This window comes from Tupaia chinensis, unplaced genomic scaffold (genome assembly GCF_000334495.1).
Source record: "Tupaia chinensis unplaced genomic scaffold, TupChi_1.0 Scaffold000270_1, whole genome shotgun sequence".
Taxonomy (NCBI): domain Eukaryota; kingdom Metazoa; phylum Chordata; class Mammalia; order Scandentia; family Tupaiidae; genus Tupaia; species Tupaia belangeri.
In genome coordinates, this window is record NW_006159750.1 from 5,257,346 (window position 1) to 5,268,451 (window position 11,106).

At 39.1% G+C, this 11,106-nt stretch overlaps 1 protein-coding gene across 1 annotated transcript in view; it reads right to left on the reverse strand.

Moving 5' to 3' along the window:
- The window catches only part of SORT1 (sortilin 1), a gene marked incomplete at its 5' end in the record, with an annotated part of 72,110 nt that overhangs the window by 19,904 nt on the left and 41,100 nt on the right, over positions 1-11,106 (reverse strand). The window contains 4 exon segments of the mRNA XM_006149525.3: positions 3,883-3,989; positions 5,699-5,854; positions 6,707-6,851; positions 10,117-10,244. Coding sequence (XP_006149587.2) covers positions 3,883-3,989; positions 5,699-5,854; positions 6,707-6,851; positions 10,117-10,244 — 536 coding nt within the window.

Sequence of the window (11,106 nt, forward strand, 5' to 3'; positions counted from 1 at the left end):
CCCCTGGAGGGTGATTTCTCACTTTCCCTCTCTCTTTCTCTCTCTCTCTCTCTGGCAAGTCCACACACTTGATAGCAAAAAAGATTAAAATGATTAAAATAATCTCAAGTTATCTTTTCCAAATTTTCAAATATAACACTATGAAAACAGAAATCAATAGAGGAAAATCCACAAATATGTGGACGTCAAATATACTCTTAAACAACCTATGGGTCAAATGAAACTTCTAAAAAAATTCTTAAACAAGTGAAAATCAAAACACAACATACCAAATTTATGGGATGCAGCAAAAGCAGTTCTAAGAGAAAAGTTTATGGTGATAAACACCTACATAAAAAAAAGAAAAAGCGCCACAGCATCGTTAACTTCACACCTCAAGGAACTAGAAAAGAACTAAGCCTAATGAACAGAAGAAAGGAAAAAATAAAGATCAGGACAGAATAAACAAAACAGAAATTAGAAAACAGCAGAAAAGATTGATGAAATTATGACTGCTTTTTGGAACATTAAAAAAAATGGACAAAATTTTTGCTAGACAACTTTTAGATAGACAAGAAAGAAGAGAGAAAGCAAAAAGCAGACATGAGAGGATATTTTACGACTGATACAAGAGAACTACAAAAAATGACCAGAAGAGACTGTGAACAATTATACATACATGGATAATCTAGAAGAAATGGATAAAGTCCTAGACATATACAACCTATGAAGACTGTATCAAGAAAAAGGAAAAAATCTAAACAGACCAGTAAGTATAAAGAGATTGAATCGGTAACAAAAGCTTCCCCAAAACACTGGTGAATTCTACCAGATATTATTTAAAGAAGAACTAATCTCTCTGAAAATCCTTGCAAAAAATTAATGAGGAGAGAATGCTTCCAAACTCATTTTATAAGGTCAATATTATCCTGATACCAAAACCAGACAAGAATACTACAAGAAAAGAAAACTATAGGCTAATCTCTTGATGAAAAATCCTCAACAAAATACTAGCAAACTGAAGCCAACAGCACATTAAAAGGATCATGTACCATGATCAAATAGGATTTATCTTTTGGATATAGATGGTTCAACATACACAAATTAATAATGTGGGTTATCGCATTAGCAGAATGAAAGATAAAAATCATATAATCATCTCAGTAAATGCAGAAAAAGCATCTGACAAAATTCAGTCATTTTTTATGATAAAAATTTTTAACAGATTAAGTAGAGGAGATTGTCCCTCAACATAATGAAGGCCATAGACAACAAGCAGACAGCTAACACACCATGGTAAAAAGCTGGAAGTTTTTGGTCTAAGATTAGGAGCAAGACAAGGATGCCTACTCTTGCCACTTCTATTCAGAAGTATTATAGCCAGAACTATCATATAAGAAATAAAAGGTATCCAAACCAGAAAGGAAGAGATAATGTTATCTGCGTGCAGATGACATGATCTTATATATAGAAATCCTTAAAAATTCCACCAAAAAAACCTGTTCAAGGGGCTGGCAGGTGGCATGGTGGGTAAAGGCACTGGACTCTCACATGATTGACCAAGAGTAGAGTACCGGACCTGGTGGCTTGCTTTCTTACTTTCCCTTTCTCTCTCTCTCTCTCTCTGTCTCTCTCTGGTCAAATTGGGAAAAAAAAAAAAAAAAAAAGATAACAAATAGAATTAAATAAACAAATAATTTTAAAAAAACCTGTTAGAATAAACAAATGCAATAAAATTATAGAATTCAAAATCAACATATGAAAATATACTTCACACAATAACAACTTTCCAAAAAAGAAATAAAGAAAATCCCAGCTATAATGACAAAAAACTTAAAAAACCAAAAACTTAGATGAATTTAAAAAAGGAGGTGGAAGACTTGTACAATGAAAATTATAAAATATTAATGAAAGAAACCAAAGAAAATACTAATAAATGGAAAGATATTCCATGTTCATGAATTGGAAAAAATATTGTTAAAAAATGTCTATACTACTCAATTTAAAGATTCAATGCAATGGTTATTAAAATTCCAGGGGCATTTTCATAGAAACAGAAAAAAGCAATCCTAAAATTCATATGGAACCACAAATGACCCTCAATAACCAAAGCAATCTTGAGGGGGAAAAAAAAAAAAGAACAAAGATGGAGGAATCATACTACCTGGTTTCAAAATATACTATTATAAAGCTAAAGTAATCAAAAGAGCATGGTACTGGCATAAACACAGACCTGGAGACCAGTGAAACAGAATACAGAGCCTCAAAATAAATCCACACATTTATGACCAATTGATCTCTGACAAAGGGACCAAGAACACACAATAAATGTATTGGACCACCTGTCTAATAAATGGTGCTAGAAAAATTAGATAGGCACATACAAAAGAATAAATGGAGATCTTCATTTCATTCCATAAACAAAAATCACCTCAAATGGATTAGAAACTTAAATGTAAGACCTGAAACTAAAAATACTGGAAGCAAACATAGGGTTAGGGTTCCCACTAAGGCTAACAAATGGGGGCTAGAAGAGACAGGCACAGCTTCCCCCCAGGAAAAACCATAGGGAAGGCAAGAGGAATGGCATATGCAAGGTGTTTAGGGAAGGGCGCTGAGTGACAAGAGGCCTGTCAGTGATAATATGGGTAGTGACAATGAAGGCTGACAAGAGCTAACTCCATTCTGCAATGGAAATATGCTGCTCAGGAGGCCAAATTCCACATGGCAACCATGATTTTGAGTCTCCAGCCTGGCAAACAGAGGCCACTGTACCTGCCCAGGCTTAAAGGAGGAAGGTAGCTAAGGGGTGAGGGCAAGGCCAAGGCCATGAAAAAGGGATGGGACAAGTGCTAAGCAGGTGGAGACAGATCAATAGCACTTAGGAGTAGAAAGAAAAGAGTATATTGGGGTGGCACAGGTATATTTATCTCACACCATCTGAGGATCTTACAACAAAACAAAAACCCAGTCTAGAGAAGAGAAGAGCAGAGCATATCAGCACTGAGGAGGTACTGTGAGGAGAGCTCAGGAACTACCAGCGCTTGTCATTTCTTCGAAGGGAAACCACTAGTGTTTTCCCAAGGTCCTCTCAGATCCTGTAACAACCCGATACAAAGATACAAAGCTTCTTTTCTCTTCTTTCTTTCTCTCTCTCTCTCTCTCTCTCTCTCTCTCTCTCTCTCTCTCTCTCTCTCTCTCTCTCTCTCTCTCTCTCTCTCTCTCTCTCTCTCTCTCTCTCTCTCTCTCTCTCTCTCTCTCTCTCTCTCTCTCTCTCTCTCTCTCTCTCTCTCTCTCTCTCTCTCTCTCTCTCTCTCTCTCTCTCTCTCTCTCTCTCTCTCTCTCTCTCTCTCTCTCTCTCTCTCTCTCTCTTTCTTTCTTTCTTCTTTTTTTTTTTTTTTGCTTTCAAGGGTACCACTCCTGGAATCTAGGATCTGCTGGGGTGACACTTCTGTATTTCTAGCTCCAGGTCTCCCCTCAGCTTGCCAACATACTAACCAGATCACTACTACCGGCTACGTGAGCCCAGGCAGACAGGAAAAGAAGGCTGAACCCTTCTCCATGTGATCCTGACCAAGTCTCACAGCTGCCACACTGACCCCTAACTAATCCCGGCCCATCTGTCCATCCCTTTTCATTCAGCAGTTTAATAAAACACAAATTGTAAGCCCTCAGTTTTGTTCTCTTTAAAATACAAATAACAATCCACAGTATTTTGACCTTTCCTCACAGTTCCTATTCATCAAGCCCTAAGTTAATTTTGTTACTCACTTCCAAACTTTCTAACTTAAGCTGCAGACTCTAATCAGGTACAAAACCTCATTTTCAAAAGCCTGGCACTGATCAGAAAGCAACAGAACGGCTGCTTTGCTCAAGCACATGGGATGATCAGAGCAAACAAACCTCATTCTTGTTTTTTGCTGTTGCATCGCATTTACTGTTCTCAGGCTTCCTTAGGTGTGTCCACCTTCCTCCTTGGTCAAAAGTGATCATAGTCTGGATAGAATTATCTGAATGGGAGAAGAATGGCATTAAACCTGATACACTGGAAGCACCCAACTAAGTTCAGTTTATTATTGCATTACTCTCTTCTAACTGAGGATATAGAACGCCATGATAACCCTGGAGTCCCACAAGCTTTACAAAAGCCTTACAAAATGACTCATCGAGGTAATAACTGAATGGTACTTTAAATATGATATTTAAAGAAGGTCTCCCAACTGAGCAGGACCTAAATGATTTCAGAAATCATTTAGAACTGATACTTCTGAAAAAGATACTTTTCACCTCCTGTTGTCTGTCCTCAACTTCACCTACTACCCCTCTTATATCTTTTCTCCCTCATGTATCTTCTCCATTCTCTAGTTTCAATGATATGAAATGCTGCAGGAATATGCTTTAAGTTTTTCAAGGAAACCCAAACAAGAGAGCAAATAAAGAAAAATTCACACATTCAATAAATATTGATCACATCCCAACTATTTGAAAATTGCTGTAAGTTTTTAAGAATATATCAGTGAAAAAGAAACAACAAAAAATGTGTAAAATATACACTCTAGTATACATAAAACAAGCATTAAGCATAGTAAGTAAATTAGACAGTATGTTAGAAAGTTAAGTGCTCTGGAAAAAACCTGGTACAGCTAAAAATGGATCGTGTGTGTCTGTGTGTGTGTTGTGTATGGGTGGGCACACTGGAATTTAAAACAGGATAGTGAGGCCAGGTCTCGCTCAGAAAATAACATGGGCAAACACCCAAAGGAGGAAGACACCAGTCTTGCAGGTATCTGGAGACAGAGGGACCCGTCCGTAAATGTGTACCTGGTATGTTTAAGGACTGGCAGGGGGTGGAGCAAATGAAGGCGAGAAGAGCCAAAGATGAGGATAGGGAGGAAGCAGGGATCCAATTACCACTTAGGACCTTATAAGCCATTGCAAAGACTTCACAAAATAAAAACCAACAGCCCCTAGCTCCTATCAAAAATTAAATACCTACATAAAATAAAACTTGAAAAGTCTTAGTACTTGATGGTAATGTGTTTGTATAAATGAGCCTCGGTAAAGCGAGCTCTATGGAGGCATCAAGGACACACAAAATCTTGTCTGGCTATTGCTATGCTCTCTATAAGAAGGGCAAGAAGGGGCTAGCAGATGGCATGGAGGTTAAGGTGGCTGGATCCCACATGGCCGACTGAATGGTTCAAGTGTCAGAACCAATAGCCTGAAAGACACAGCCAGGACTGTGTGTGTGCATGCCCAGAATCCCAGGAGAAGAAATGGAGGAGAAGGGATTGTAGCATGGCCAAGCCCCTTTGGGGGTATTTTTTTTTTCTCTTTTTCTGTTTCTGGCTGGCACATGTGCTCTATAGCAAATTTTAAAAAGAGAAAAAGTAAAATTAAAAAAAGAAGGGCAAGAAAGAGCAACAAGTAGTTCAAAGTCAGGCTCATTCTTGTAGGCTTACACCTCCCAATACACAAGATTCATTTTACAAACTGAACAACAAACATGCCAAAGCATCTTTCTTTCTACCTGCCGTTGTTTTGCTCTCTCTCTCATTCTATTTACCATAACTCCTTTAAAATAGGAAGCTAGAACTTGCATGGGGTAGGCTTGTTGGCTAAGCAAACAATATTAGTAGATCATCAATTTCCCTGAAAGTCTCCAACCCTACCACATTCAGCCGAAGGAGCAGGGCAGAACAGCGGGGCTGAGGCTAACCTTCTGAGAGCATGCTTGTTATGTAGACCCCGCGGAGGGAGGTCACGTTGGTAAAGTCCGTCTCTCCACCTGTGGTAGTGTAGAGATGTCGGTCCAAAGACTTGGAATAGACAATGCCTCGGTCATCTGAGGTAAAGATTGTGCCAAATCCAGTATCTGAAATAGGCAAACAAACAGAACACAGTCTTGGGAGGTAACAGAGAGAAAAACAACAATGGATTAACCATATACATGACTCCTTACTGATCAAGCACATGAGCTGATGGTCTTTCTTCATGACGTAGCTAGCTGAGAATCTAAGAACCAATCAAGGTTGGATACTCAAGTTCTTCAAATTCATCTTTAACTATAGTATCTAGCTTAGTGCCTGGAATGTAGAAGATGCTGAGTTTGCTGAATGAATTAATCAGATTTATAGCAAAGCTCTTCCCAGATATTTTGGTGGCAGAGGCACTGTATTTAGAATCATATTTTACACATCTCTGAATCCTTATACTTTAGAACAATGCTTTTCAAACTATGTGATACAGAATCTATTCTTTATTTCCAAAATGTCACAAACCCTTTTTAAAAATAAAATATTATAAAAATTAGAAAAATGAAATAGAAAAAGAGAAACTACAAGCCCCTACTTTTTGTAAATTAGATTCAACAGACATAAAATTACTTTGCCAAACATCTATGAGAGTTTCTAAATGTTTACTCTCAAATGTTTCTGCACTTATCTGGTTAACAGAGTGTGCAAATTATTAGCACCAATTAGCCAAAAAAATCTTTGAGCTGCTGTGCTCTAGAACACTTGAACAGGCATATAAACCACATTAGAGTATAAAACAGGCAGCCTTTTTAACAGACCCCACATATTATTTCTAGGAAATAATCAATAGGATATTAGGAAATTTCTAGGGATACAAGGAAAACTCGACATTTAAGAAGGACAGCTACTCAAAGTAGGGTTCAAATCTTACATCTCTGTGGCTCACAGGTGGGCCACTGGAAAGCTCTTACCTCCAGGTTCATCTACATGCATGAACACCATGTCATCATTAGCTGCCAGGATCGAATAGAACTGTTCTTGTCCCACAGAGGGAAGCTGGGCCATGCTCCACGTGTCCCCTTGATCTGTTGACACGTGGATCCTTCTTGTTGTATCCTGGAACAGATGCCAATATTTATCTCTTAAATTTTCTGCTAAGCTGTCACGTGCAGAGACATGGACAAGAATTTTTTTTTAATAATAATCATTACTCATTTCCCTACTGAGTATAATTGCTATAAATAAAAGGTCAGAGAACCAACTGCCAAAGCAATTTCTAACCTCTAGCGAAGTTCTAGGCAATAACAATCCATTCTATTGTAAGTAAAGCTATCTTGGCTTTCTCTTTGGCTTCTTCATTCTGTTACGGCCCTTGGGAGATTGCAGGGGAAGTCAAAATGTGACCTGCCTCCTCTTTGAGGAAGTCTCAAAATAGCCATAATGAAGGAAATATGCATGGGCTGGGAAGAGTCTAAGGAGAGTAAGCAATTACTACTATAAGGAAACTCATCGGGGAGAGGCTGACTGGTAAAGGAGTCTGCACAGAAACAATTAAAGCTGGGATCAGCAGGTATAGTTGTGGTTAAGGTGCTGGATTCCCAAATGGCCTACTATGGTTAGAGTTCTAGCCCCAGCAGCTTAAAAATTATGCTGGGAGTGTATGCGTGTGTGTCCAAAATCCTGAGGAGAATGGAGGAGAAGGGACTGTGGTGTGACCATCTGCTCTATAGGGTGACTTCTAATTTTTCCTCTCTCTCTCTACTCTATGGTGAGTGCATGTGCTCTATGTCAAAAAACTGAAAAAGAAAAAAAAAAAAAAGAAAAGAAAGAAGATAAAGAAAAAGAAAAGAAAGGAACAATTAGATAGCTTAAAACATCTATTAGAAATAGCTAACCAGGGCATGAGAATTAATTTCTGGACTTACTTAGGTTAAATGCTCTTTAAAGTTCAGTGATAAGTCAATTTAACTTATTTAACTTATATCATGGTGTCTAATTACTTTGACTCTGATTCTGATCATGGGGTAGAAGTTATAGAGTTTAAAAGCATGTTGCAGAATTTTAATTTTGAAGATAGTAGTAGTATACCATATGAGGCTATAAGGAGAGATCCTCCGGAATGTGACAATCTAATTTATACCTGGTTCTGTCATTGGGTTACTCTAGGTAAGCTACTCAATTTCCTCACCTATAAAATTGAGAAAGTAGTATTCGTTCATAGAGTTGTTGGGAGGATCATTATAAAATTGCTTGGGACAGGGGCCAGCAGATGACATAATGGTTATGTTGCTGGACTTCCAGATAGTTGACTGTGGTTCAAGTCCTGGACCCAGTGGCTTGAAACACGCAGGGTGCATGTGTGTGCAATGCCCAAAATCCTGAGAGGAAAATGGAAGGGAAGGGATCGCAGTATGGCCATCCCAATTGGGGCGGGGGGGGGGGGGACAGAGGGGACTTCTCACTTTCTGTCTGTGTCTCTCTCTGCCTCTCCAGCAAGCAAAAATCTCCTTCTCAAAAAAAAAAAAAAAAAAAATTGCTTGGGACAGTTATCCATACTTGCTATGTCTATTTCCCCACCTCCAGTTCTCCCGGGAGTCATCCTGGTCTTTAAACCTTTCCACCCTAATGAAACTGCACTGTCAAGGTCATCGACAACTCCACTCAGCCAACTCCAGAAGACAATTCTCAGAACTCATGTAACTCAACATTTCAGCTCAATATAATAGAGTGGATCATTTCCTCCTTCTGGAAACACTTTTTTCACTTGGCTCTGGTGACATCGCACTGTCCTGATTTCCCCTTATCTCACTGGTCCCTCCCTCTCAGTCTTCTTTGCTAGATTTGTGCTTGCTTTTCAACCTTTATGTGTGGGGTTGCTTTAGGGTTCGCTCAGTACTCTCATCTCTTCTTATCTCTTCTTTATCTACTCATTCCTCCAGAAGATATCATCTAATCACATGGTTTAAAAAGCACATAATCTTGGGAGATTCATATACCCAAATACTTGCTTCATGTTTCTACTTAAATACTTAGTAGGCATCCATATCCAAAACAGAATTATTGATTTTTCTACCACAACCTGCTCTTCCTGAAGTCTTTGCTAACACAGAAAATGGTACCGCTATTCACCCAGTAGCTCAGGCCAATGACCCTAAATTTATCCTTGGTTCTAGTCATTCTCTCACAAACCATGTCCAATCCATCAGCAAGTCCTGTTAGAAATACATGTAATGGGGCCACCAGCTGGTGTGATGGTTGGAGCACTGGACTCCTACTTGGCTGACCACAGTTCAAGTCCTGGACCTGATGGCTTGCTTTCTCACTTCCCCTCTCTCTCTCTCCTCACTCACTCACATGAGTGCACGTGCCCTATAGCAAATCAATAATAATAACAAATAATAATAATAATTAAAAAAAGAAATGCATGTATCGATGTGTCCACAGTCTCACCACTTCTCCCTCCACTCACTGTTAACCAGCTACCACCTCTCTCACTTGGACTATCTCTTAGCCTCCTAGCAACTCTTGCTGCTTCCACTCTTGCCTCTTCAGAGTATCTTGCACATACCTATTCTGTCAAAAGAGAAGCCGTATCACATTGTTTGCTGCTCACAACTCTTCCATGGCTCCCGAACACACAAAGAACAAAGGCCAACCTTTTAATCATGATCCAGAAAGGCCCTGTACTATCTATCAGGCCACTGGCTCCCTCTCTGGCCTCACTTCTGACCACTCTTCTGTGTTCCAACCTCACTACCCTTTGTTCCTTTTCTTCAATATTATGAGCCGGCTCTGGCCTGTGGATCTCCGCATTTGCTGTTTCCACAACCTACTCTCCTTCCAGATGTGTAGTCATGCTCTCACTCCATTCGGGTGTCAGAGAGCCCATCCAAACCACTCTGTCCAAAACAGTACTGCTCTAAGTCCTGTTGTTTTCAATTTCCTTATTGGCTTCAATTTCTTCACAGCTCTGGGAGCAGGAAATTTACCTGTTTTGTTCACTGCTGTACTCCTGGGACCTAGCATAATACCTAGCATACAGAAGGTTCTCAATGTTGCCTATCTTCTTTACTTTATTATTAGGTCATGAGCAAATGGATTGATTTTCACAGAACATTCATGTCTGAGTAATCCCAAACACTGGGTCTACATATCCCAAAGGGCCAGAATTTGCATGGCGACAGGACAATGAATAAATGCATAGTGCAGCTCGTGTGCATCAATAAGCCTCTGTAAAAATAGTCACTCTCAAACTTTACAGTGATATTAAATATCGCAAAAACACAAGAAACATTGACAATACTAAGAATAAAGGGATCTACCTGAGGCAAATTTACAGAATTATGACCCCCCCCGCCCCCGAGAAGAGGCAAATATCTACCTTATCAGCCATTACAGAGGCAAAAAGGAAACGTCCTCCAAGACCAAATGAGTAGATTTTCACGCCAATGGTTTTGAAGCTTTTTCCCAAGTCGGAAGTTCTCCATAATTCCAGTGCTCCAAGGTCAGCTTCTTAAACAAGACAAAATGTGAATTAAAATTTCACTTACTGGCAAACCTGATTCAAAACATCTGTTTGAGAAGTCCTCTTAATTTTGTAACTAAAGCATTTTTAATTCTATATATGTTGATCAATTGACAATATAAATGTGACAGGATATCAAATATAGGGAATTCACATTTGGATTTGATTTTATTTATTCTGAGAGAGGAGTGGGAAGAACTAAACAAGGAAAAAACAAGTGAGAGGTATTTTCGACAAGGTCTTGCCATGTCACCAATGCTGCAGCTTTCCTGCCCAAGTCTCCCAGTTAGCTAGGACCACTGGCCCAGGCCATTACCCCCAACCTATTTAGACGGGGCCAGGAACCAAACCCAGGCATCCCACGTGGCCTCAAACACCACCAGTGGCACTGCCTCTCTTGTACCACCATGGCTAAGCCAACACATTTGGGTCTTATTCTGTAAACATAAGGCTTTATGCTGGGTAGAGAGAGAGAGTTGGTTTAATGCTAACAGAGCACTGCATAAAAATATTAGGTCGCTGGAAAAGTCATGACATATTTTTCTGTTTTTCTGTGAAAAAATGCGTTGTGACTTTCCCAACAGCCCAGTATCACAGCACTGACATCTAACTATACTTCCTTCATGGCAGTTTGAATTATCTTGCTATATTGTCTCATTTTTAAAAATTTAAATTGATTTATTTACATTCATTCACTATACATCATTACAGCAAACAAAATGAGATTTCCCATCCAGAGTACACTGTATATTGGCTCAATCAAGCACATCAATATACATGTTATCAACAAATAATTTTCCATTTCTTACTTCCTGTATATTTTGCTTTTTTTTTTTTTTGCCATCC